The following is a 27194-nucleotide window of genomic DNA, read 5'->3' as shown; positions in this document are numbered from 1 at the left end:
GAGGGGGCCAGGGTTGGGAGTGGGAGGAGTATTTTATCAAAGACGTTGTTGAGAATTGCTATCATATGATGATAAGAAGGAGACTGAGTTTTAGACAGTATTACTGTGATTAAGAGGCTTCTCTGGTGGCTCAGTGGTAAAGAATCTGCCTGCCAATGCAGGCAACAAGGGTTCGGTCCCTGGGTCTGGAACATCCCTGGAGGAGGAAATGGCAACCCACTCCAGTATTCTTGCCTGGGAAGTTCATGGAAAGGGGAGCCTGGTGGGGTTTTGCAACTACAGGGTTGCAAAAGACTTAGTGACTAAACAACTGTGTTTGAAGTCTCTATAGCACATTCCCTCATTGCCCACCCCTGCAGCAGATCATTCCTACCTCTCTCTCTCGACCTCAAAGACAAGGTATGACTACAGAAGGCCACACAATGGCAGACAATGGTCACTGATCAGGCCTGCCTGGTGTCAAAGGCTGGGCTTCTAACCACATTGTTGTCCTGCCTTCAGCCAACTAGCAGTATCACTAGCATTGACTCCCCTCTCCTTCTCAACTCAGGGACATCCAGCAAAGTTTGGAGATCTTTTGTTGTTGTTGTTACAGCTGAAGAGTGCCACTGGCATCTACTGGGATGAAGGCTGGGGTGCTCCCACACACCCTGCCATGCACAGGACAGGCCCCTCCCCCTCAACAGAGAACCATCTAACCCAAAACATCAATAGTGCCGAGGTTGAGAAACCCTGCGTCAGAGTAGGGAGGTGTCCCGGGGTGCTCGTATTTTATCACTGATAACACTATCCAGACCAAGAATGTCTCTTTGTGCGATGTTCCATGCATATAACACATGTTATCTTGGGTGATGATAAACTGTGATTGTGCGCAGGTGCGTTTGTCATAGCCCATGCTGTGCCGGTCATTCCTCCAGTCAGCACTTGCTGAGTGTCCCTGGGGTGTCAGGCCTGTGTTGGACGCTGAGTGACATGGAATCTGCCCTCCACTGCTGACTCCACTCTTCAGGGGTGGGGGGGGCGGTCAGGAGTGATGCTGGTGAAACAAATAATGCCAACTCAGTGTGCCGCTTGCTGAGGGTGGGGGCAGGGGCGTAGAGGAAGGGTACAGATCCAGGCTAGGGGCGAGAAGGGGGAGATGCCCAAGGAGCAGTGGTGAGCTGAGCCCGGAGCACTCTCTCCAGGCCAAGGGAGTGTCTTGCAGCCACAGGAGGCGGGGCATTGGCCTCAGTTCTCACCATGGCTCTGGGGTCATGGAGCTCAAAGTGGGAGTGGGCAAGGAGATGTGGCTGGAGGGGCCTGCTCCATGGCAGAAGGTCTCCAAAGAGTGCTAGGGCATTTGGCTTCTGTCTTGAAGGCAGAGAAAGGCTTTTAAACAAAGGAGTGATATGATCTGCAAAAAAAGAAAGGAAGCAGCAAGGAAGCAGCAGTGTGGAGTGATGTAGTAGAAAGATCGAATTTGAAGATAGCTGTGCTGTGCACCTGGGTGGCTCTAGTGGTAACAAACCCGCCTGCCAGTGCAGAGGACATAAGAGACGCATGTTAGATCCCTCGATCAGGAAGATCCCTGGAGGTTGACCAACTCTTTATAACCCCATGGACTGCAGCACTCTAGGCTTCCCTATCCTTCACCATTTTCTAGAGCTTGCTCAAACTCATGTCCATTGAGTTGATGATGCCATCCAGCCATTTCATCCTCTGTCGTCCCCTTCTCCTCCTACCCTCAATCTTTCCCAGCCTCGGGGTCTTTCCTAACGAGCTGGCTTTTCAAATCAGATGACATAGCAACCCATTCCAGTGTTCTTGCCTGGAGAATCCCATGGGCAGAGGAGCCTGGTGAGCTACAGTCCATGGGGTTGCAGAGTCGGGCAGACTGAAGTGACTGAGCACACAGGCATGCATGCCCACTGCCATGCTGAGTGTTCTGGGCTGGGGAGCGAGATGGCAGCAGTCTGCAGGATCTCAGGGCTATCTCTTCAGTTTGTCAGGTGTGCCTACATCATCATCATCATGGCCATTTACTGGTGCACAGAAGTCATCCCTCTAGCTGTCACGGCCCTCCTGCCTGCCTTGCTTTTCCCGCTCTTCAAGATTCTGGACTCCAAGCAGGTGAGCAGCCCCAGAGCATCTCTTCCTATGACTCATCCTCTGAGCTCTGCTCTCAGCTGCGTAGGACCCCGGGGGACCAGATCATACCCTGTTTGTGGGCTCTCTCTGGCATAGAGATGTACCCTTGACCCTCTATCCTCAGTCCAAGCTGCCTTGAAGTCAGCATCTGGTCTGCTCGCCTGTCTCTGGGGACTTGGGTGGCCCTGAGCCCAAGTAGTGTGTGGCCAGGAGGCAGGTCTGATGGGGCCTCTGTGCCCACTTGCAGGTGAGCATCCAATACATGAAGGATACCAACATGCTGTTCCTTGGCGGTCTCATCGTGGCTGTGGCCGTGGAGCACTGGAACCTGCACAAGAGGATTGCCCTGCGCACGCTCCTCTGGGTGGGGACCAAGCCTGCACAGTAATTATGCCTCCTCTCTCTCACAGTTAGGCCCCAGGGCTGGGGAGGGGAATGTGTGGCACAGACCCACAGGCAAGGGCTGACCATGGCCTTACCTGAGCAGGGCAGCCAGGCAGACCCCTGGGTGGTTCATGTTACAGTCTTAGCTAGGGAGGCCAGATGCAAGGATGGTGGGAGTGGGGGAGCCACTGGGGGGTGTATGGTAAGCAGCAGTGGGTAAAGGTTCTGTGAATCTAGAGGAGACTGCTCAGCAAGGGTCCCTGCATGTTCAGAAGACTTCCTGGGGGAAAGGCTGCAGGATCCAGAGAACAAGGTGGGTGGAGGCTGGATCAAGCTGTACTTGATACCCCTAGGAGTTTTGTGGGGAAAGCAGGAAAGAGATGGCTCAATTACCTAGCTTAGGGGGAAGTAGAAAAGTCATCTCTCCAAAGCTGGCACATCTATTCCCTCTGTAAAGCTGCTGCCCACCTCACCTTCCCCCCAGCACTCAGTGGTCTCACCCCTCTCCAAGTTCTCCCCAGCAGTCACAGGCCATTCACACCAAGTCTTGGAGCTGATCTCGCAGACTCACCCTGTGGTGCCTGCAGTGCCCAGGGCATGACACCCGGGGCTTCTTCATCACCTCTTCTAACTCTTACCACACCGCTGAGAGTTGGGGTTTATTCTCATCACACAGGTTCTGTTCTGTGGATAAGGAATTTGAGGCAGACAGGGGTTAAATGGTCTGCTGACCTCACATGTGGATTGGACCCGGCCTATCTGAGGGCGCCCTGCCCCCTCTAATCTGGAACTCGGGATGCATCTTTCTAAACGAAGGCGTGACCCAGCCTAGCCCTGGGAAAGCGGGTGGGTTAGTTCACAGTGAGTCGGTCCTTTGATGTCCATGCTGGGCCCTGAGGGCAGAGACTTGCCCAAGTAGGCCAGTGCCTGAGCACCCTTGGCACCCCAGCTCTCTTGAGTGAGGGCTTGTGACTCTTTGACCTGTGACTCTTCTTGACATCGAGCCCCTCCAGCGATTGGTTTTCAGGGTCACATCAGAACCGGTTGCCTAAAAACATGAGGCCTTTCGGGCCCCCGAATTCTTGTTCCTAGGATCCTTTGAGTGGAAGGCTTTCTCCATCAGCGGGTGGACCTTATTCTGGAGTGTGCTAGAGTGTCTTGCTCCCAAACCGAATCCAAGATGTTCATTCATGCTTATCTGCTCCCCCCGTCACTGCTCCCTCCTCTAAGCCTGGCTTCCAGCCTTTGTACTTATGAGGCCATGAGGTCTACCTGCAGGGACGTCGGCAGCCCCCAGACCCTTCTTCAGGCAAATAAATGAGTGCCCCTGGGAAGGGACCTGACTGCGGAAGGGCGTGGGGACCAAGAAGTTGAGTTCCATTCAGCCTACCCTCTCACACCCCCCAACCCTGGAACGCCTTCTGCTCCTGGCCTTGTGCCAAGTGTGCAGGACCCATGGAGAAGAATCAGACCTTCCATGCTCATGGAGCAGATGTGGACACAGTTCTGTCTTCAGCCAGGGAGGAGTGTCCTAGAGAAGACCGAGGAGGGTGTGGTCAGCCCTACCCCGTGTGCACTGGGAGGGAGGCGACAGAGAAGGGGTGCTGCCTGAAGGCTCTGAAAGGCCATGAGGGGAGTTTTCCAGATAGATGACTCAGTCGGGACAGAGGTGGAAAGTGGGGTGCCATACAGGAGGGGAACATGTTTTCTGAGTACTCTCTGGGGCTCTGATCTGCGGCAGAGTGGAGGGGGGCACAGTGTGTGAGTGGAGAGGTGGGGCTGGGGTTAGCCACGAGGGAGGTCCCACTTCCCCAGGCCCCTCCTGGCTCTCCCCCTCCCAGAAGCCTGACTCCACGCAGGCTTCCTGAACTCAGGAGAAGCAGGGTCTGGGGGGGGGGCTGGGAATCCTCCAGGTAGAAATGGGAAGCTGGGACTGCTCCTCCTGTGCGCCCCTAGGTTGTACTAGGGCCAACTCCACCGGCGCCAACTGGATGCCTGTGCTTCCCTTGCTACAGCGCGAGCTCCTTAGAGCCATGATGGGAGCTGAGGCCTCGCAGTGACCCAGTAGCCAGCAGAGTAGACCTCAGTAATGTTTGTGGAGAGTGGCAGAGGGAGGGGTGGGGGGGAGGGAGGTATTAACACTGCATCGCTCCTAGACTATCCAGTCCCAAACCAGCCTGCGAACCCAGGTGCTGGCCCCTGGCGTCCCTGCAAGGGGGCAGGACCTAGTTCCCTAGGGGTTGGGGTGGCGGGGGTGGGGAATTCTCTGGCTTTCCTCTCTGCCCCTCCCCTGCAGGCTGATGCTGGGCTTTATGGGCGCCACGGCGTTTCTCTCCATGTGGATCAGCAACACGGCCACCACAGCCATGATGGTGCCCATCGTGGAGGCCGTGCTACAGCAGATGGAGGCCACGAGTGCAGCCACTGAGGCCGGCCTGGAGTTGGCAGAAAAGGGCAAGGCCGGCGAGCTGCCAGGTGAGCCTCTGGCCGGGGCAGCCTTCCCCTCTGTTTCCAAAAACTTGAGCCACCTCCCTGCTTCCTGGAGCCCTCTTTTTCACAAGCACATAGAGAAATACTTTGAAATGCTGTTTTCCTAACTTTTAGGAATGTGATTAGTGCATCAAAGTTCCATCTTTTAGTGGAGTTTACAGCAAGGTCCCCCGCATCTGTTCCTGCCATCACAGAAATTAATACATGTTGATGTGATTATTCATTTGGGTATCTTTTGAGCACCTACTGGATGCCCTGGAATCCTTTCTACCCCTAATCATTCTCAGGGAGGCTTTCTCTGAACAGACCAAGTCCCTCCGCCACTCTGTTCTCACAGGTTTCGGGGTTGGTGGTCACACCTTGGCTTCCCTGCTGGACACTGAGATCAAAGAAGTCAGAGAGTGCCTGTGTCTTTCTTCTGCCTCGTTCATCCCCAGGGCCCCACGTGGCCTCTCAGGGCCTGTGCTGATGGCCAGACCCTGGGCCAGGTCCTGGGCTGCAGAGATGAAGCAGACACTCTCATACTGTGGATTCATAGAGCCTGGTGGGGTGGAGTCAAGAGGCCCCTCGGACAGTTCATCTGACTTGGGAGAGGCCACAGAATGCCATAAGCCAAACATGGAGGAAGTGCAGAAAAGGGAGAGGCCTTGCTAGGAAGAGAGGACATCTGAGATGGGTTGGGACCACCCCCTGCCCCAACTCCCTCCAGATGGAGGGAACATCTTGAGCGAGAGCAAGGAGGCAGGAAAGAAAGGAGTGTGTCTGAAGCTACAGAGTTTTTGCATGAGTCATTGAGGAGCCGGGGGGTTGCCATGGGACGTGACCGTGGGTGGCAGATGGGGTCAGACCACAGTCTGGGGCTTAAGGCTGAGGAAAGAAAATCTGGGGAGAGAGCCTGCAGAACTGGCATGCCCAGATCCTCAAGTCAGCAGCTGGGTCAGGAGCTGGAGCTGGGCAGGCAGCCCCCAGGACTGGCTCAGCTCATGGCTGTGTGCCCACCACAGGGAACCAAGCGACTTTTGAAGGTCCCTCCATGAGGCAGCAGGAGGTCAACAGGAAGAACGTGTGCAAGGCCATGACCCTGTGCATATGTTATTCGGCCAGCATCGGAGGCACTGCCACCCTGACCGGGACGGGACCCAATGTGGTGCTCCTGGGCCAGATGCAAGAGTGAGTCGCTGGCCATGACTTTGGGGACAATAATGGGGTGAGAGGGACGGGGCTGGAGGGGCCCACCCACCTCTGCCTCCTCTTCAGCTGGGCCCTGGGGCTGGGGGGACATGTCAGGGCAGGGAAGATGGGCTGCCTTCAGCCTCTGTGGCCCAGCCCCCCTGCACACACTCAGGACCCCACAGCGGGGGAGCTGATGTCCACAGACAGAGTTGCTTTTCGCCCTGGGGCATGTCCCACCTTTCTTTCCCGGGCTCAGGATTCTTGCTCAGAAGGGGAATGTGGATTGAACTCAGAGCCAGTCATGGGAAATGACAACATAGTCCGAGAAGCAGGGTCCTTGGTTAAAACTTGTAGAAAACAGACGCCTCTAAAGACGCTCACCTCAAAGCTGGTTCACGACCTTGCTCTTTAATGATGATGGTCCTATGATGTCAGGGAAGGTTAGCGGTTAGGTCAGCTGGTGCCTCATCGGCTCACTAACTATGGTCCTTCTAATTGCCCTTGAGGGGACGTGTGCCCTTGTGTGGCTCCAGGTGGACCAGGGGGCTGTTTGGAACTTTTCAGCCTTGACCAGAAAGGAACCAGGCTCTGAGGACTCAGTTTTGTGCCTGGTCTTGTGAGGCTGGGGTCAAAGAAGTAAGAGGGTCCTGGGGCCTGCCAGTGGGATACTCGAGGGCAACTGAGGGTAGAAGACGCCTGGAGAGTTCTGACGGGTCATGTAAATGTGTGAATGAAGATAAGTACAAATCGCAGTAGGTACAGAGAGAAGGAACAGAAGTATGATGGTGCCCGTCCTGTGCAGACAAGCACCCTGGACAGGGGTGGGGAGGGTGGCTTGGAGGTGGGAAGGGCAGGCCTGCAGCCTGGCAGGGCGGACACTTGAGATGGAACAAGCAGACCGCTTTGCTTCTGCAATTGTTTTCTGTAATGACAGCCTTACGGTTCTCCCCGGAGCTCCTCTGGGCAAAGCTGCCTATTTGGGCTGAATGAGAAAAACTCTGTGGCTATGTTGCTGTTGTTTAGTTACTCAGTCGTGTCTGACTCTTTGCAATCCCATGGACTGTAGCCTGCCAGGCTCCTGAGGCCATGGGATTTCCTAGGCAAGAATACTGGAGTGGGTTGCCATTTCCTCCTACAGGGGATCTCCCTGCCCTAGGGATCAAACCCATGCCTCCTGCATTGGCAGGTGGATTCTTTACTGCTGAAGCAGGAGGGAAGTGCTATTCCACTTCACTCTTGGGCTAAAGGGAGCAGTGCCTGGGGCTGGGAGTGGAAGTGACCCTCTTCCAGCCCTCAGGAAACACTGTCTGATTCCACCCTGGGAAGCTTTTGAGATTTGATCTTTTAAGGGGGCCCTTCCCTTGCGGAAGCCCACACTCACAGGGTGATTCTGAGGAATCCGTGGACTCCCTGGACCTGTTGGCCAGTTATGTGTGTACAAAGGTGTATTCTTCTAGACTGAAGGGCCTTGCTTTTCATGAGCTTCTCAGCCGGGTGTGGACCCCCAGGAGGGTTGGTTGGTCACACCTCAGGCTTGTCTTGTGCATGGCTATGTTCTGGGGCCCCTGCTTAATTGGAAGAGTGCCGAGTTGTGGGTGTGGGTGGCTGGACCTCAGGAGGATGAGCCCCCTTGCTTCAGACCAGCTCTCGGGGCCCGGCTGTAGCTCAGCCTCTGCCCAGAGGGTCCGGCCTGCCCACTCTCCACAGCCCAGCATCTGGTAGAGATGTGGGCGGACTGGTATTTCTCCCTTCAGGTTGTTTCCGGACAGCAAAGACATTGTGAACTTCGCCTCCTGGTTCGGATTCGCCTTCCCCAACATGCTGATCATGCTCCTGCTCTCCTGGTTGTGGCTTCGCTTCATGTACATGAGATCCGAGTAAGTCTGAGATGGTGACACAGTAGTGGGTCTGACCATGCCCGGCCTTGCAGCAAACCCCTCTGGCTCAGCAGCTGAGTCTAGAGAGTGCCTCCTGGTGGTTCTGTCCATTTCTCAGCAGCCCCATCTCCTGCTGGCTTGCCCTCCATTTCCTGCCACCCCTGTGGCTCCCCACGCCTTTACACGTGCTGTTGCCTCTCCCCAGAATGCCATTCCCTGCCTTCCTCCCTTCCAACCTCCTCAGTCTTCAAGGCCAGTTCAAATGCTGCTTCCTCGGCAACTCCTTTCCCAGCTTCCCCCCAGTCCACTCCCCGCCATTCCGATTCTGATGACTGCTAGCTTGCTTGCTGCTTCAGGCCTCCCTGGACACTCCATGCTCTGCCCCCCCAGCACCTGCAGTCATGCTCCAGTATCGCCCCCTCACCCCGACCTCCTCTGTGGCCTGCAGTAAGTCCTCTCTGACCCCCACACCCGCCCAGCGCCCAGCCCAGGCAGAAGGAGCAGGTGCGTCATTGAACGCGAGTCAAAGCAATTAACGAGACGCTTGTTCTTGGTGTAGAACTGGACAGACTTCCACTTGGCCGAAAGTGTCTTTTAGGCTAGATCAGGGCAGATGGCCTGAGAGTATCCCAATCAATCCAAGCCAAGATTTACCGGACGCTCACAATGTTCCCAGCAGCACACCGCTTCTGCAAAGTTTACCTTCTAGTTCCCAGCACACAGGCATGGTTCACCAAGGTCAACCGTTAACAGCAGTCAGGCTTTGCACAGAAACCATGACGTGTGGCTGACAAACACCTCAAAGTGTTATTGTCCTTTTGTATTATATTTTTAAATTTATTTTTATCTATTTGGCTGCCCCCGGTCTTAGTTACAGCACTTGGGATCTTCGATCTTTGCTGCAGCACGTGGAATCTTCACAGGGGCATGCGTGATCTAGTTCCCTGACCAGGGGTCGCACCAGGGCCCCCTGCATTGGGAGCGTGGAGTCTTAGCCCCTGGACCACCAGGGAAGTCCCTGTTGCTGTCATTTTTAAAGGCATGGACTTAACTATGTGAGCTGAGTGCTCTGTGCCTTAATTCACAGGGAGCTTGAGCTCCAATGAAAAACAGGCCTATGTGGCAGGAGAGAGGAGACTTCAGAGCTGAAAGGCAAAGATGCCCATGAAAACCTGTGAGTTAATGGGGAAAAGGGGGCATTTTGGTTAAGTTTTCTTCTGAAGGAGGAATTGTTTTGAAAACTGCAGTAAAAAAAAAATCTCTATCCATAATCAGAGCAGCTATAATAAAAACATAAAGGTAGACTTAGGCCTCTGTCACATCCCCACCCTGCCCTGTGTCCAGGCCCCCTTGTGAAAGGGAAGCTGCTCCCTCGGGTGCCTGGCTGCCCCGTTTGAATCCCTCATCTGGTTGGTCATGGAGAGCAATATCAGGGTCATTCCCTCCAGCCTGATTCAGAAAAAAATGGATCTTCCAGAGTTTATGGGCAGCTTCCTAGACCATGTCCAGCCAAGGAGGCTGCGGCTCACCCCAGGACCCCTTAGGACTCGTGGGATATTACTGCTGGCTTACACCCAGCCCTCTCATCAGGCTAAGCCCTGAGTCAGGGAGGAGGGTTCTCCTGGACCCCTTCCAGTGCTTGGGGTCCCTTGGCCTCTCCTGCAGCATGTCTACCCAGTTCATCAGCATCTCAAGGAAGGCCATTCTACTGCAGAAGGACACTGTGCACCTACCCAGCCCCCTGGGGCTCCCACAGGAAGGCTGGATCTGCCTGGCTTTCTCTCATGCCAGCCTAGAGGTCACCAGATGGATTAACCCAAAGATAAGCGTGGAACGCTTAGCCTCAGAGGGACCTGAAGGCCTGGTGGCACCATTGCGGCGGGGCCAGCACTGGACAACTGAATATATGACGCTGCCCCCAGAGTCTGCAGCCGCTGTGCTGTCAGGATGTGTTGCCAGCATCAGAAAAGAACTGGGCGCTACCAGAGTCCCCCCTTATCCTGTTCTGGAAGCCTGAAGCTTCCGGCCTAGTCCCAGAGTCTCGGGAACTACAGGAGGCACTAGATTGGTGGTGGGTAGAACACAGACTCTCATGCCACAGGGGTGAGGACAGAGAGGCTACCTCCCACCCCAGCGGAGCCATCCCCCTGCTGGATGATCAAGAAGGTGTCCCTGGTGGGTGACCCTGGGGACAAATGGCCTGGCCCCTTGTCCAAAGAAGAGATCCTGGCAGGCTGTGTAGACCTGAGTTCCCAGCCATCACCTGTCTCATCCTTTCCTAACCCCTGAGCACCGCTGGAGGCTGCATCCAAGCATCCCTGAGTCCCTGCTCCAGGCTGAGCCTCATCCCTGGCCTGGCTCTCACCCTCTCAAAGGCGGTTCGCATCCACCCCTGGCTCCAGGACTCAGCACCTCGGCACCTATTCCGCAACTCCTGTGTTCTTTGGAAGTCTGAGTTAGGGTCCCAGGAAGGACTCCCAGAATGGAAGGCTCTCTAGGGACAATCAACTTGGCCTTTCCACCACCTTCAGGTTGATGGATCCCTTGGGGTCGGCATTCTGTGTGCCAGTGGCCCCAGCAAGTCCCTCCCCAAGACTTCTGTTGTTCAGTCTCTCAGTTGTGTCCGAGTCTTTCCGACCCCATGAACTACAGCACACCAGGCTTCCCTGTCCTTCACCATCTCCCGGAGTTTGCTCAGACTTATGTCCATTGAGTCAGTGATGCCATCCAACCATCTCATCCTCTATTGCCCCCTTCTCCTCCTGCCCTCAATATTTCCCAGCATCAGGGTCTTTTCCAATGAGTCAGCTCTCCCCAAGGCTAGGTACCTTCCCCTGGGAGATGTGCTGCAGGGTGCCTTGGGCAGGCGAGTTGGCCAGTGGGCCCTGGTCCCTTGGGAGCCCATCCCAGAGCAGGCCCTGGCTGGCTTCTCCCCCTGCCTTAGCCACACTCACTTCCAGCCCCCCAAGTCTGCTGGGTCCCTAATCCTACACCTCAGCTCCTTGGAATGTAAGCACCCACCTTGCTCCGCCTGACCCAGTCTGCTGGGACCTGTCCTTGTTATTTGTGTTCTCCTGAGCCACCTGATGATGAGGACTGGCATGCCAGTACCACTGAAAGCAGCTCCAGGCCGCAGTGGGAGAAGGAAGACAGGGAGCTTGTGAGGGAGGCTTGGCTCCACCGCGACCTGTTTACATATTTCTCATGGTATCCCCTAGATGATGGCAGCAGCTGGCCTCTAGGCAACTGGTACTGGCCAGGACACCCTTGCCAGAGGTGGCTTCGATTCTGCTTGTTTCTGCCTCCTCTGCTCCTGTCCATCCCCGCTCCATTTCACTCAGTCTCCCACCCTCCTGGCCATCCTCTCTTCCTGAGTCCTGATCTAGACAGGCCATGCAACCTGTGCCTCTCAGGCTTCCTTTGGGGGCACCCTCCAGTTCTGGGGGCACTCTGGGGCATATATGCTGGTCACACAAAACAGACTTTGCCACTATGTCCTGTGAAGTCGGGTGGGCAGATGACAGAGATGTGGAGTGGGGAGGGACTTACTCAAGGCCCCCTGGTGACAGGCAGCCTGGTGTGGCTTTCTATCATGTTCTACTGCCTGGTGTTCACACTTGCATTCAGCCAGCCCTGGGCCAACCAACACGCTTCCCCCGCCCTGTTATCTCTGCATCCTCTAGTCTGTCCTGGGGCTGCAGCCTGGAAAAGAAGAGTGAGGAGAAGTCTGCCCACGAGGTGCTGTGGGCAGAGTACAGGAAGCTGGGGCCCCTCTCCTTCGCTGAGATCAACGTCCTGCTCTGCTTCTTTCTGCTGGTCGGCCTCTGGTTCACCCGGGACCCCGGCTTCATGCCCGGCTGGGTGTCAATCGCCTGGGCAGAGGGAAAGACAAAGTAAGTGGCTCCTCCTGCAGCACCTTCTGTGGCTCTCCTCCTTTTCTGCCACCCTGTTCTGGAATGCTCTGTTGGTTTCTGGACTTGCTTTTGTCTCACTAGTCTTCCCGACAAGCTCACAGATGTGTTCTTGTGGTCCCTCAGGGCAGCCAGGCTGTGACAGAAGTTTGCTGGGCGAGGACTGGGGCTCCCAGTGCTCTGGTTTCCCAGTCTCCGTTGTGTCGTCTTTTCTTTCTTATCTTTCTCCAGATTCGGATGAGTCCCTCTGAAGACGCACATCCAGGGTCCAGAAGCTTCTTTAGAAAGAGACTTGGCAAAAGGGAGATATGGTGTTTCTCTTCTGGCTAAGTTATGTGATCAGAAAGGAAGAAAGGATACCATACATATCCTAGAAAAGGCGGAAGATGTAGTCTGAGAGATAGCCACCTATTAGTGCCTTATTTCATTCTGAAGGTCTGCTTGGGGTTGCCCTAGAGTCCTTGTGATGTCCCTAGAATCCAGAGAATCTGGTTGAGAAGAGTGCACGAAGTTCACCTACAGAGCAACCCAGGCTGAGAGAGAGAAATGAGCCGCTCAGGGTCACTCAAAGATGGCAGCAGAGACAGGCCAAGAATGTAGGTGTCTTGGTTTCCAGCCAGGATTCAGTCTACCTCAGCACCCTGATCCTGGCCTTTGGGGTATCAGTTTTCTTTCTTTTCATTTTTGTTATTTATTTATTTGGCTTTAGTTGCAGCATGTGGGATCTAGTTCCCCAACCAGGGATTGAACCCAGGCCACCTGCCTTGGGAGCGCAGAGTCTTAGCCACTGGACCACCAGGGGAGTCCTGGAGTATCAGTTTTCTTCCTCAGAGGAGCAAGCTTCCTCATGTAGGAGCACTCAGACACAGAGCAGGTTTGTTGTGTGACTGTCACTGCAGCTAAGCTGGGCTAATCCTATGTGCTTGTTCCTGCCCAGGTATGCCTCCGATGCCACCGTGGCCATCTTTGTGGCCATCTTGCTATTCATCACGCCTTCACAGAAGCCCAAGTTCAACTTCTGCAGCCAGACTGAGGAAGGTAAGGCTCCTGTCCTGGCCTCCCACTCATCAGGGTTGGGACCCTGGCAGCAAAGGGTTTCCATGAGGTTCCCTGGGCCCAGGAGGGAGAAAACCTCACCCTGTAGCAAAGGCTTGGCTAGATTACAGAGTCTGGGCACTGGGTGTTTTCCAAGACTGCCCTGGGTATTGTTTAGTGCAAGATCTCTTCTTTTGCTTTTTAAACATTTGAAATCTTATTTATTTTACAAGAGGAACAGAAAGGGATTTCCCAAGTATTTTGGGGGTCTCTCTCTCCCTACCAGTCTTTATTAATACGCATATAGATATTATATAGGTGTAATCAAAACATATTTCAATCTGTTTTCTCTGTTGGATTTTGTTTTCATGTTTTTTGTTTGTAGTTATGCTATAAACATTTCCTGTTACTGTTGCAGTCTTCAAATTTATTTTCTTTTTTTTTTTTTAATTTTTACAACTCATTTAATGGCAACTGGTCATCATCAAACTAGCAATGGATATCTTCAAAAGTTATCACACTAGCTGTGCTACCATTTCTCAAGGTTGATCAGATACTTAAGAGTCACAGACATTTCCCACAGATGATGCATCATGTAAATCAGACTTGGTTTATCACCAGCATTTATAAAACCAGACCTAGGCAAAGAACTAGGTCTGGGGACACATGCATGGTCTTAATATAGCGAATTTATTTTCTTAATTATGGTATTATATTGTATCAGGGGGCAGTAACCATTCCCCTGTTATGGAGCATTCTGGCTATTTTGAATGTTTCATTATTATAAATGAATGTTTTTGTATATATAGCTTTTTCTTTGAGGGTGTTTCTTCTTAAGGATAAATTTCTAGCAGTGATGGTGCTGGGGTAAAAGAGTATATACGTCGTAAGGGCTTTTTAAAATGTATTGGGAGATTGCTTTTCAAACAGGCTGTACCAATTTATAACGCTACCAGAACATATAATAGCTTTACTATGTCATGTCTTTACCAGCAGTCGATGTAGTGATTACTGTAAATTTTAGCTGATTTACAGTTATGAGATGGCACTCATTGTCCTTGCAGGCTTTTATGCCTCCTTGATGAGATCACTTTTATCTCTTTTGGTTGCTAATGCTGCTCTGGGTTGTGTGTGACTTTTTTTGGCTGTGCCGTGCAGCTTGTGGAATCTTAGTTTCCCAACCAGGGATTGAACCCATGGCCATCAGCAGCGAAACCGCAGGGTCCTGACCACTGGACCACCATTGGAATTCCCAATGTATGTGTGTGTTTTTATCGTCTCTTCTCAGAAAGGAAAACTCCATTCTATCCACCCCCACTGCTGAATTGGAAGGTGGCCCAGGAGAAAGTGCCCTGGGGGATCGTGCTTCTCCTGGGGGGTGGCTTCGCTGTGGCTAAAGGATGTGAGGTAACTTCTCCACTGCTGGGGTGGGGACATGGTGGGGGGCTGCCTAGGGCCTCTTCCTTCACCAGGAGGGCAGCTGAGAGCCTCTGCACCCCTCCTTCCCAGCACCCTGGGGCTCTGCCTCTGTATTTCTGTGTCTGTCTCCTCCATGTAACTGCACATTTCAGGAGGACAGGGCTTCTGTCTCGTCATCTGCAAACCCTGCACCATGCGTAGTACCTGGAACAGAGAGAGTGCTCTCTGATTGATTTTAGAGATGAGTGAACAATCGGGGTTACCCAAGAGAGGCGGGGAACACTGGGAAGTCTCCTGGGGGGCTGTGGGAATAATGATCTCTGCTTTGATTTATTCAAGGCAAATCTTTCTTTCAAATCTTTGTGAATAGTTTCACCATTTCCTTTGGTTCATCTACCCACTGACCTCTTTTGTTGATACAGTTGGGCCATTTAGAAATTTTTTCTCTAGCTAGGTATGTAGTGACATCGGAAGAGAAGAACAGCATTTGGAAGAAAATACCCTCCAAAACACAACTTTCTTCCCTCCCTCCTCTCCTAATAGGGAAGAAATGAGCTAGAGGGGGAGGGGATGAGTCGCCTTGGTGCTGCTGTCCTCCATCCATCTGTCCATCCATCTGTGCATCTGTCCATCCATCTGGGAATAGAATGTTATAGACAAACTTGATCTATCTTACTATTGCTGTTTGCTCAGCATCTAGCTGGCAAGTAGTGGGTTCATAAATGTTTCTTTGATAAACATATCCATCCATTTAGTCACTTCTCCTTCCAGTCATCCATCCATCTATTCATCTCTCACTCATTTGTCATCAAACCTTCCTACTATGTCTATGTTAGGTCAGGCATAGGAATTACAGAGGAGATTGAGATGCAGTCTCTGTTTTTGAGGATTTCCCATCCTAGAGAGGGGGGGCATATCTGGAAGAGCATTTCAGAAAGAAGTGACACATGAGTAAAGAAACAAGTGTGAAATAATCTAGCTGAAGAACAGCAGAAGATAATAAGGCTGGTATTACCGCCCAGAAACTGCTTCACTGAGGGTCAAGATAAGAAGTGTGGACTTTATTCTGAAAGTGGTGGCAGCTACCAAAGGGTTGAAGCCCGAGAGTGACTTGGTCAGATCTACATTTAGGAAAAATCTCTCGGATGTCTGGAGTGGAGGCCTAAGAAGGGTGGGGCTTGGGGAAGACCCAGTAGATGCTCTATAGCTTTCATCTAACACAGGCTCAGAACCTGGACTCCATGGGCCACTCTCTCCTCCTTGAAATTCTTTCCTCTTTTGGTCCCCAAGACATCATTTTCTCCTACTTTTAACTCTGGCTGTTCCTGCTCTGCCTCCTATGCTGACTTTTCCTCTATTCTCCCATAAATATGAGTGTTCCCGAAGGTTCTATCCTTAGCCTCTTTGTTCACTTTTCATTCTCTTCCTGGATAATCTATTCTCAGCCTAAAACCCCAAATATAAAATCCCCAGTTTCTGGCTCAAATCACTCTCTTGAACTTCAAGAACTGTGGGAGACTGAGAGGAGATGACGGACTTGAGATGTTTTGGGTGACATGGTCACTGGGCATAAAGAATAAGGGGGAGAGAGACCCCAGGATGACTCCTTAGCCTTCTAGGTTGGACAGTGGGTGAGTCTAGCCACCGAGCAGGGGAGCCCAAGAGGAGCAGATTCTGGGCTAGAGAGGGTGAATTCAGGTTGGGTTGTGTTGAGTCTGACATGCTTCTGGGACATCTGGGTGGAAATCCAGACAGTAGACCAGCTGGGCTGGAGACACAGATTTCAGAGACAGCAGAGTGAGGTTGGAGATTGAAACTGTGGGCTTGGATGACAGCACTTACGGTACGTATTCAGAGAAAGAGAATTGGAAGTGAAGTCTGGTTTGAGCTCCTCAAAGAAAGATGAAGGTCCCTCCAGGCTCTGGAGGAACTGTGAGCCAGTAGCCCTGTGGTGACTGCCCTCCCCGTGCTTCCTAGGCTTCAGGGCTGTCAGAATGGATGGGGAAGCAGATGGAGCCCTTGCACACTGTGTCCCCGACAGCCATCACCTTGATCATGTCCTCACTCATTGCTGTGCTCACGGAGTGCACAAGCAACGTGGCCACCACCACCCTGTTTCTGCCCATCTTTGCCTCTATGGTAAGTAACTCAGCTGGGGGAGAGTCATCATTTCACAGGAAGCTGACAGGGTCCCCAGTGAGGCAGTGACATCAGGGGCCCAAGCCTAGCTAGGCTTTGGAGACCCGGGTCCCTGAGCCCTTGCTGGCTCTGGTCCTGCCCTCAGTGCTTTGCTGGTTCTTCTTGGTATCCTCTGTGCTGACCCAAAGTGCTCAGCAAGAACCAGGTGCTCTAAATTTGTTTATAAATGTAATCGATTATTTCTCAAGCTTGGGAGGCAGGGCTGGCACCAAGGATGCCATGGGGGAATGATACAGGGTCTCTCAGAATATAGCACAGGTGAGCAGCAGGCTTGCAGGATAGGGGACACCACTGGCTAGAACCCACCAGGAAGAGATCTTGGGGGAACTGGAGCCTGGGGATGGTGGGAGGGGAGAGGAGGTTCTGCGAAGATGGAGTAGTGGCATCTTAGGTAGGCCTAGGTAGTGGCAAAGGGTGGCAGACCCAGCAGGACAAAGGCACAGAGGATCCAGCTGGACAAAGCCCATGTAAAGGAAATGGTTGCATGACTGAAAACTCCCAGAAGCCCTGCTTGGCAAGCTCAGGGATTGGGGAGTCTAGAGAGCTTATGAATGAGGGTGCTGAGTGCCAGGCTAAAGAACTATGTTCTCTGGGCAAGTGTAGTTTTGAGCTGGGCCTGAGAAGAAAGCAGAGCTTATAGGAAGCTCAACTGCCATCTTTTCTTGCATTTCCATCTGCCACTCATCACATGGCACTACCAACTCAAGGTGGCACAGAAAAAGGCCTAGGTTTAGAGTCAGAAGACCTGAGTTCAAGTTCAGGATCTTCCAAACACATTCTCAAGTTCTTTCTTATGTGTCTGCTGAGGGTCAAGTAGGATGAGGGCTATGAAAACCCTCTGTAGATGGGAAATGAGCCTGAGAGAGGCTGGGGCTGACGTTCTGCAGTTAGGAGGACAGACTTACAAAGGCCTCAGCACAGGACTGAAGTTGGTAAATTTTCATTCATTTGCCAGGGTGTCCATGTGTATACAAAGCAAATTCAAGTGACTTTCTCCTTTCTTTCCAAGTGAAGATGGAAGAGTTAGGAAGAGCAAAGTGGCCCATCTCCCCCACCCCTCAGCAGGTGGCCCAGAATGAAAAGATGCCAAGGAGCCTCTTTTGATGCTGGTCATGCGGTAGTGAGGACTCCCTCCACTCGCAGAGGCCTGGCTTTCGCTCCCAGACCAGTCAGATGAATGGGGGTCTTCATTGGAGCAGGTGGTCAGGCCTTTCAGAAACAAGCTTTTCTAGAATCAGAAGCCCTGAGTTAGATTCCCCACAGGCCTCACAATCCTGGCTCAGCACCACATGTGGGCAAGGGGAAGGTGGTGACTTCCCAGCTGGGTCCAGAGACACCTGAGGTGCACACACCATGGGGGAAACCAGGAAGGAGATTGGCTCCTCTTGGTTATCCTAGAGGAATGTAACTGGCACGGCCTTTTCTGAGACCTGTTTACCCACAGGAACTGTAATCTGAAACCCACTCATACCCCTTGACTCTGGGAATTTTATGTTCAGGAGTCTATCTTAGGAAAATCATTAGAGATGCCTACAAGTTTATACAATAAAGATGCACATCACAGAATTGTGGTAAAAAATACTTCCATAATAGTAAGGGATTGGTGAAATAAGTTATCATATATTCATACAATGGAATACTATCAAGTCATTTAAAAAAATCATAGTCTTAAAGGATACTTCATAAAATGGGGACACACAATTTTTCAGAGCTGAAAATGTGTACATACACATGGCTGGAAAATGTCTAATAATACAAAGAGCATACAGGCCCTTACCCTCTAGCCTCCTCCTTAGAGATAACTCCTGTTATTAATTTCTTAGATATCTTTCTGGATGTGTAACACATGCACATACATGCAAGCATGCACACACATGCACACACACTCTCTTTTTTAAAAATGGCATTATTTCATAGTCTTGTTCTGCACCTTAATATATTAAATCTTATCATACATGTTAGAGATCATTCCATTGTTAAAATGTAAAACCTACTCAATTCTTTACAGCTGCAAACGATTCCATTGTTTGTATATATGTATTTTATTTGACCATCCTGCTATTGATGGCTGTTGAGACAATTTTCTGTGTGTTTTGCTGTTACAACATTGTACTGAACAGCTCTGCATGTATGTCTGCCCTCAAGGGCATGTAGATCCACACGATGGATGATTCATTTTGGTAGACACTGACAGACATTATAAATTATATCATTGATTTATTCAACAAATATTTATGAGCATCTGTCTACTCTGTGCTAGACAGAGTAGGTGTGGCTGAATTTTAAGCTTTAGAGTAAAAAAGATGGATACCAAATTCCATATGCAAAATGAACCCAAATGTGTATAGAAACACATACATACTGAGGCACATACACAGGTGAGAGACGTGGTCCCTACCCTCCAGACTCTCTCTGTATGAGGACAGACAGACGTGCACACATGGGTGGCAGGAGCACCCAGCAGCCTCTGGCACATAGTAGGTGCCCAAGAAATATATGTTGAATGAATCAAGGGAGTTCATAAAGGCGTGTTGGGGAGTTTAGCCTTCAGGGTCCAGCAGAGTTACCATCCAGGTGTGGCAAAGGGTAATGGACCCAGCAGGACAAAGGCACAGAGGTGGGAACGCGCTTAGTATGTTAGGGAAATGCTTTTCAGACTGATGGTGCCGGGAGCTTTGTTTTCTGCATCTGTGACATTGCGGTGCTGTGTTTTCCCCCAGTCACGTTCCATCGGCCTCAACCCGCTGTACGTCATGATCCCCTGTACGCTGAGTTCATCCTTTGCCTTCATGTTGCCCGTGGCCACCCCGCCTAACGCCATCGTGTTTTCCTATGGACACCTCAAGGTTTCTGACATGGTAACGCCTCTGGTTTTGTTCAATCCCATCAGCTGTGATCCTTTGGTCCTGAGGGATGCCCTGTGATGTCAAACAGTTTGAGACCAAATGTCCAGACCTAATTCCTTCTTTGCATTTATAGAAAATTTTTCTTCTTTTCTGACACCATCTCTTATTTCATAGACTGTTCTGTCTCCCAAAGCTGAGAGGTGGGTTACAGAATCTCCCATCTGGAGGTGCTCGAGCAGCTATCAGGGGAACATTCGCTGAGCACTTGGAGGGGGTGAGGTTGGGGGTCTCATATGGCCAACATAGACTTCACAAATTAGAAAGAACCCAAGAGGAGAGTCAGGAGGGGTGAGGCTAAGGATAGGGGAAACACGAATTGCAGCCAAAGAGATTGATAGAGGCTATAGATGGAGGCAGTGGTGGTGGGTGGGTGGGGGGCGGGGCTCGGGGATGGGACACCACTGCCTGGGAGGAGCAGATGCTGCCCTAGAAACAAATGCAGCCCAAGGAGGGACTCTTCTGGCAGAAGGAGGGCGGGTCTGCAGCTGCAGAATGGGGAGAGGCCAGTGCAAACCGGGGCTGCCAGTGAAGAGGGAATGTCCCCCGGCCCAGTCAGGTGTCAGTTATCTCAGCACTGCCGCTGGGTATCTTTGGGACTCCATGGGGCATTCTCACACAGAGGGCAGTCCCAGAAACCAGGGACTGCAAGCTCAACTCTGATCCCCAGTGAAAAATCTGCCACGAGGTTTGAGGGCAGTGGTTAGTGACCACACAAAGAAGGCAGCTCAGACTCTGGAAAGGCCGGCATGAGTCTGTGGGAGGGCAAAGGTGCTGGGGTGAGGCCTGGACCTGGAGTCAGACCAGGCTCTTCAGTAGCTCGCTTGCCTCCCTGAGGCCCAGTTTTCCAGGCGTCCCAGTGGGCCTGGAGAGTCTGCCTGTCCTGCCTGTTTCCCAGGCTGCTTTGAGCAGTGATGACTCGTACTGGACGTACTGGACGTGAAGTTACTCTGCCTGGGGGTGGGGTGAGGACGGAGCCTGGCCTGGGGACGGGAGGCTCAGCCAACAACTTTGGTTCCCTTCTCCAGAGCATGAATCCCCGTGTCCCACTCACCTTTGTTCTGACAGCCTGGCAGACCCAAGGTTGCTAACTTTGACCCTGTTCTTTTCCAGATGAAAACAGGACTAATAATGAACGTCATTGGAATCACCTGTGCATTTTTGGCCATCAACACCTGGGGACGGGTCATATTTGACTTGGACCAATTCCCTGACTGGGCTAATGTGACAGCACATTGAGACTTTGGAAGAGTTGCAAGACCATGCCCACGGCCCCCACCCTCCCAAGGACTCTTGAACCTTCCAGTATGACTTGCCACAGAGCTTTGGGGTTCATATCCCAAAGTGACCCCATGATGCCAACGCCCTACGGAGACCCAGCCGACAGGCTAACTCTTCCTCCAGGCCTGGGTCTCAGCTGGGGATGGGCTTTGAGAGGGCAGGCTCCGAAGTGAAGGGAGCCTGCCGTGAGTCTGCTGGCATCCATCTTTGCGGGGGGCCTGCCATCACCTCTGGGACGGTCAGGGTCCCGCCCCCACTCAGCCTTGAGCTGGCCCCCCGGGGCTGGGCTCTGGGGTTCACTTGTCATCCACATGGGAATCAGATCCCAGCTTGGGAGGTAAGAAAACAACCTTCCAGGCCCTGTGCCTCTCCCAGCTTCCCTTAGGCTGCCTCGGATCCCTCCTGGCACTAGGAGGGGTCAGTCCACAGCCCAGGGAGTGTCTGGTCCTGGGCAGCTCCCCACTGTTAAGAGTGAGAGTGGGAACGAGAGCCTCCTGGGACCACTGGGAGTACGGTGCCATCACCATGCTCAAGGATGAGGAACTTGAGTTGCTAACTTCTGGATGACACCGCCTGCTGCACCCCACTTGTAATCTGCTCGATTGTAACTGATGATTTAGGCTCCCCTCCCCCCCAGCTCTGCAGGACACCTCCTCAGACCCCTTCATGGTCTGGCTGACATTTATTAGGATCCTCCCCGGCAGGTTAGTTTGGCTCTTCCAGAGATGCTTTCCTGCCCTATGACAGCTGGGGTCACACTACATATGGGCAGTGGTCACACTACATATGGGCTCCTTTGGGCCCATAGCTGGAGACCTAGGTCCACCCTCACCTGCAGGCACAGGGGGATGGATAGCTGTTAACTACTAAGAGCAGGCTTCCTTCAGAGTCTGTCTGTCAGGCCCAAGTTTGGGCTTCTCTGGGGAAAGCTCCCTTTGCTGATTGGCCTTGGCAGCCAAGCCTGGTACTGACAGAGCATCATTGAGAACCAGCAGCGCCCAGTGGTCCCCGAGCCGACAGCCCCTGCCTATGTGTGAATCTACCTGAAGTTGTGGGACCAAGACTCCAGAGTGGCCTGGGAACCCTCAGAACCTCGGGGAGATACGCATGAGAGTCCTGTCCTCCTGCCCACCAACCCAGTTTTCTTTCCTTCTTGTGTTGCACCATTGATGGTATTTTTCAGAGCAGGAGAAAGCCTGGGAACCTAAGGACCCCCACTCTCTCTACTCAAGGACCAAGCATATACCATCTGGTTCCTTGGGGTGGGGTGATTCTTGATCGTCCTGTCTCCCATGGAAGGTGCACCAGGCTGTCTCTGGCTTTCTGCTGTGTGCAGGATGGTGGGGTGGGGAGAGGCAGGTGGGTGAATGAACACTTACACACTGCCCACTTCCAGTGTGCCAGGCCTCCCTGCACCCTGCTAATGATCTCATTCAATTGTTTGCTGCAGCCTGTGAGATAGGCGGGTGTTATTAACCTCCTCCGTCTTTCGTTAGTACTGGGGCTCAGAGAGGCCACATCACGTCCAGTGGTCACACATCCAGTTAGTGGCGGCTGAGGCTCTGATTCAGACCTGCCACCACCATGTCCACTGCTGCTTCCTCTAGCCATTAAGGGCCTTGGCCTTGTAGGGCCTGTAGGGAACGGTGGGTGACCAAGCGCAGGTCTACCCAAGGCCCTGACTACTCAGGGATCATAACAAGAGCCCCTTGCTGCTGCCTCCTCTGAGATGGGCTCAGAGCTGTCCTGGAATAGACAGGGCTGGTCTTTGCCTGAAGAAACAAAGCCTTTGATTGGCGAGAGCAGCGTGGAAATGGGCCACCTGCTCTTCCACCAAGGTGAAACCACACCACCCCTTTATCACTACTCCCTACACTGCTGCTGCTGACATGTCTGCCCGCCCCTCCCCCCCGCCCCCCCCAGTGAGGGCTCCGAGGACTTGCACAGCCTGCTGGGTCCAGTGCTGGCGCTACAGCAGGCCACCACAAGTGTGATTAGTAAATAAATGATGAGTATGGTCAATTAGATGCATGCCTGGTGGTAAGTGAGCAAAGTCAGTGAAAGTCATCCAAGGTAGGCAGTGAAGGATGAGTAAGACTGGCCGAGCGGATGGGGGAGGATGTGGTGGGGTAGGGGAAAGGATGGGGAGATTCCATCTGATTGTGGAATGATAAAGCTGGTGGTGCTTCAGGAGAGCAGATTCCAAGGTCGAAGAGGCTGACCAAAGGCTGTTTCTAAACAGCTTCTCCTGAACTTGGCTGGAGTTGCACTAACACTTGTGGCCAGTGCCAATCTGGATTGCTTTCCGCTGCAAGTAAGAGGAAACCTAGCTAGCAGTGACTTAAATTCTAAGGGCGGCATTTGTCATTCAGTTGCTCAGTTGTGCCCAACTCTGTGTGACCCCATGGACTGCAGTACACCAGGCTTCCCTGTCCTTCACCATCTCCTGGAGTTTGATCAAAGTCATGTCCATTGAGTTGATGATGCCATCCTATTAAGGGCATTTAATGTCTACTTAACAAGAAGTCTGGAGCTAGACAGTTGCTGGCATGGGACCAGCAGCTCACTTGGGCCACCAAAGACTCGGGCTTGACCATCCACTCTGCCATCTTAAGGATACTGTAGCTTTACTGTCATGCTTGACTCACACACTATATACACCTGCACTGAAGGCAGGTGTACGGGATGAGGCTGATGGTGCCTACTGCATTTTCTGCTTTTAGTAGGAGAGCAAAAGTTTTCTCAGAAAGCCCCTAGAGTCCTCCTTTTATATCTTGTGGGCCAGAACTAAATCATATGCCCACATTGAGGCCAATGACTGACAAAGGGGAACTGGAATACCATGAGACCAATTAGAATGCATCTTTTGGGCTTGGGAAATTGGCCTATGCTTCCTGAAATCAAGAGATATCCACATACTACGAAATATGAGTCTGGCAGGAAAAAAAAAAGGCTGGGAGCCCTTGGGTAGGTGATGAACTAGGGTCTGGTATTATGACTCTTTCAGAGGGCTGCCCTCACTCCAGGCTACTTGAGTGGCTCCCTTTCCATGGAATTCAGTAGAAACACGTTCCGTACGTACGTGTTTGGTCAAGAATTTCACCTCTGCTTCCATTTCCAGGAGAACCACTGGTTCAGGAGGCTAGAGTCTGAGTCATGGACCAAGCTCAGTCCTGACGTCAGATACTGAATAAGTAAGCCCACTCTCTGGGCCTCAGTTTCCCTCAGGGAGGGGCTGGACTAGAGCATCAGTCAGGGCCTTTCCCCAGAATCATGTCAACCCTTAGCCCCCTGATCCTTCACTTGCTTGGGCCAGATGCAGCTCCTGCCTCGTCCCCATGGTGTCTCAGCTTAAAGTCTATTACAGGCCTGTTCCCTGCCCCCATCTGGGTCTCAGCTATTTGCTGAAAACTCTGAGAGCTTTTCCCCATTGATATTTTGCCTCTTTCATTTTGTCAAGAGATTCAACCCAAGACCCTTGATTTCTCTCAGCACACATCAGACGTACGGGCCCAAGGTTAGCTGAACGCATATCCTGACCATATGTGTTGCTTTCTGAACTGTTTTGCCAAGGACTTAGGACTCCACAAGGATCCTATGCATTTCAGGGTTCCTTATTGGATCCTGGAATTGGGATCCTTCCCTGTCCCTCTGAGCTGAAAATTTCCTTAGGGCCTCCTCTGGCAAAGCCAGTGAGCAGGGCCTCTCCCTGGCCAGGGAAGTCTCCTCCCTACCATCGCTAATGCACAAAAATTATGGATAATGAAGCTGTTGCTCTGCAGGGAGTCAGCACAGTGGCACAGGGTTCGGTTCTCAAAAAGAATACAGGCATTCTCAGGTAGGACCCTTGATGGCATATTCTTGTTTGTGGCAATAAAGACCAAACGCTGGATTGTCTGGTTAAAAACTACACCTGGCAGTCCTATTCTTAGCTCAGAACTCCTTCTAGGGTACTCTCTCCCTTGGTCCAATATCATCTTAAAAGCCTTGTCTTCTTTCCACCAAGGAAGCATTTTTTCACATTAAAAAAATTTTCATCAAGATAAATCTTCCATGTCATGGGATGGGTTTTTATATTCTTCAACAGAAAGCTTATTATTTCTGGCTGAAATCCATATGCCCAGATAGATAGATACTCGGTTTATTTCCCGTGGTGTCCTGACCCAGGATTCAGGTTCTCACTTCCCTGCCCTGGGCATGCCTTCCAGAAGCTTCTCTGATAGGCTTGTGCACACTCCGACTTCCACTCTCAGGGACACAGGCCTCCCACTGCTGGCAGGATTAGAGCAGCAGTTTTGTCTCTGCTTCCAGCTACCAGAGAAGCTTCCCTGGTGGCTCAGAGGTAAAGAATCTGCCTGCAATGCAGGAGACCCGGGTTCAATCCCTGGATCAAGAAGATCCCATGGAGGAGGGCATGGCAACCCACGACAATATTCTTGCCTGGAGAATTCTGTGGACAGAGGAGACTGGCAGGCTGCAGTCCTAGACTTGCAAAGACCTGGTCACGACTGAGCGACTAACACACACACACTTTTTCAGCTACCAAGGGTAGAGAAATATGACAACCCAACCTCTGGAGAGCCTGTTATCCTATCAGGAAATTTTAACTAGTTTTTATATCTAAAAAGTTAACATGAACACAGTGAAAGAAATTCCAACAAGTCAAAAAAGCACTGAGACATGCCCCTCCCCTTCAGACCTTGGGGCCTCCAGGCCCTTCCAGAAAGGCAACACTTGTCCAACGGTTTCTTACATGTCCTTCCAGATGTGTTATGTATACAGTTAGCTCTCGAGGGCTGGCTCCAGGATCCCCTGGGCACCAAAATCTGTGGATGCTCACGTCCCTTGTATTAAATGGCCTAGTCCAGTCAGCCCTCCATGTCCGTGATCCTGCATGGTGGTTGCCTTCCTTATTACATCCGGGAGCATACTGTACACATTTTCTGTCCTTGTTGCCATTCCTTCCCATTAATTTATTTAGAGATCATTCCATTCAGGACATATGAAGTTAGATTCCCTCCCCCCATTCAATAGTTACTTTTGCTTTTATTTTTTAAAATTATTGTCGTTTGGCCGCTCCTTGCAGCTTGTGGAATCCTAGTTCCCTGACCAGGGATTGAATCCAGAACCCTGGCAGAGAAAACACCGAGTCCTAACCACTAGACCACCAGGGAATTCCCGGTTTTGTTTTTAAACTGAGGTAAAATGAGATGTGAATTGCACAGATCTGAAGTGTACAATTCAGTGATTGTACACACTGTGTACAACATGTAAGCAGTACTTTATTTCCATTTCCTAATGCCCTGAAGTTTCTCTTGCCCCTTCTAGGAATCTGCACCTTCCTGAGGCAATCATTGTTATGATTTCTGTCACCATGGGTTGGTTTTGCCTGTTGAAATTCACGTCAATGGAATCATATAATATACACTTTGGTGTCTGATTTATTTTGTGCAACACATCATTTTAGACGTTCATTCCTGTTGTGTGTATGCATTCCTTCCTTTCTTTGTTGTGCTAAGTAGTTTCTCATTGTATGACTATGCCACAATTTGTTTATTTTTCTCTGATGGACATTAGTTTTGCTCCAATTGAAGACTATCTGAATAAAGCTGTTATAAAATTCTCTGCACAAATCTTTTTTGTGGACATGTGTTTTCACTTCTCTTGGCTGTGTGCCTAGGAGTAAGCCTCAGTCTTTTTTAAAGCTGCATAGTATTCCATTGTAAGTGTTTGTGCGTGCTTAGTTGCTAAGTTGTGTCCAACTCCTTTCAACCCCATGAACTGTATCCCACCAGGCTCCTCTGTCCATGGTATTTTCCAGGCAAGAATACTAGAGTGGATTGCCATTTCCTACTCCAGGGGATCTTTCCAACTCAGGGATTGAACATTGGCAGAATTGGTAGGATTCTTTACTACTGAGCCACCTGTATATTGTATAATAAACAAGGCCACAGTTGATGGACATTTGGGTCATTTCCAATCTTTTGCTAAGACTATAGTAAACATGTCTGTAGTTTAAACCTTTGTAAACCTACGTAAGTAGAATACTTTTCGATAACAGCATGCTGGATGAAAAGGTATATGTCTTTAAATCTGGAACAGAGGGGAATTCCTGGTGGTCCAGTGATTAGGACTCTGCTTTCACTGCCAAAGGCTGGAGTTCCATCCCTGGTTGGGGAAGTAAGATCCCACAAGCCGCAAAAAAAAAAAGAAAAAATCTGGGACATATATCGCCAACTTGCTTTTCAAAAAAGGTCTGTCAATATGTATTTTCAAGAATATATTTTCAAGAACAAGTCATATTCTCACACATCCTAAGTAAACAAATTTCTCAATCATTGCTACTCTGATAGTTGCAAAATGCTCTCATAATTTTCACTCTCATTTATTTAAAT

General features: G+C 51.3%; 1 protein-coding gene and 1 non-coding gene across 3 annotated transcripts in view; one reads left to right on the top strand and one right to left on the bottom strand.

Annotated features, from left to right (window-relative positions):
• Positions 1–22823, top strand: part of SLC13A5 (solute carrier family 13 member 5) — a 60284-nt gene extending 37461 nt beyond the window's left edge. For both annotated transcript variants that reach the window (XM_081579836.1, XM_081579837.1), the window contains exons 9-19: positions 1981–2109; positions 2375–2511; positions 4808–4986; positions 6006–6171; positions 7929–8051; positions 11735–11944; positions 12900–13000; positions 14286–14404; positions 16394–16555; positions 19336–19473; positions 20632–22823. In XM_081579836.1, coding sequence (XP_081435962.1) covers positions 1981–2109; positions 2375–2511; positions 4808–4986; positions 6006–6171; positions 7929–8051; positions 11735–11944; positions 12900–13000; positions 14286–14404; positions 16394–16555; positions 19336–19473; positions 20632–20757 — 1590 coding nt within the window. In that variant the 3' untranslated portion in view covers positions 20758–22823. The remainder of the gene's footprint in view (positions 1–1980; positions 2110–2374; positions 2512–4807; positions 4987–6005; positions 6172–7928; positions 8052–11734; positions 11945–12899; positions 13001–14285; positions 14405–16393; positions 16556–19335; positions 19474–20631) is intronic.
• LOC145543951 (small nucleolar RNA SNORA72) lies at positions 13607–13741 on the bottom strand. The gene has a single exon (XR_014081187.1). It is a non-coding gene; the product is annotated as a small nucleolar RNA SNORA72 (small nucleolar RNA).
• Positions 22824–27194: the final 4371 nt, after the last annotated feature.

The sequence above is a fragment of the Giraffa tippelskirchi genome, chromosome 3, assembly GCF_054371585.1.
Source record: "Giraffa tippelskirchi isolate mGirTip1 chromosome 3, T2T-mGirTip1v1.2.pri, whole genome shotgun sequence".
In the NCBI taxonomy this organism is placed as follows: domain Eukaryota; kingdom Metazoa; phylum Chordata; class Mammalia; order Artiodactyla; family Giraffidae; genus Giraffa; species Giraffa tippelskirchi.
This window is presented reverse-complemented; position numbering and strand designations above follow the sequence as displayed.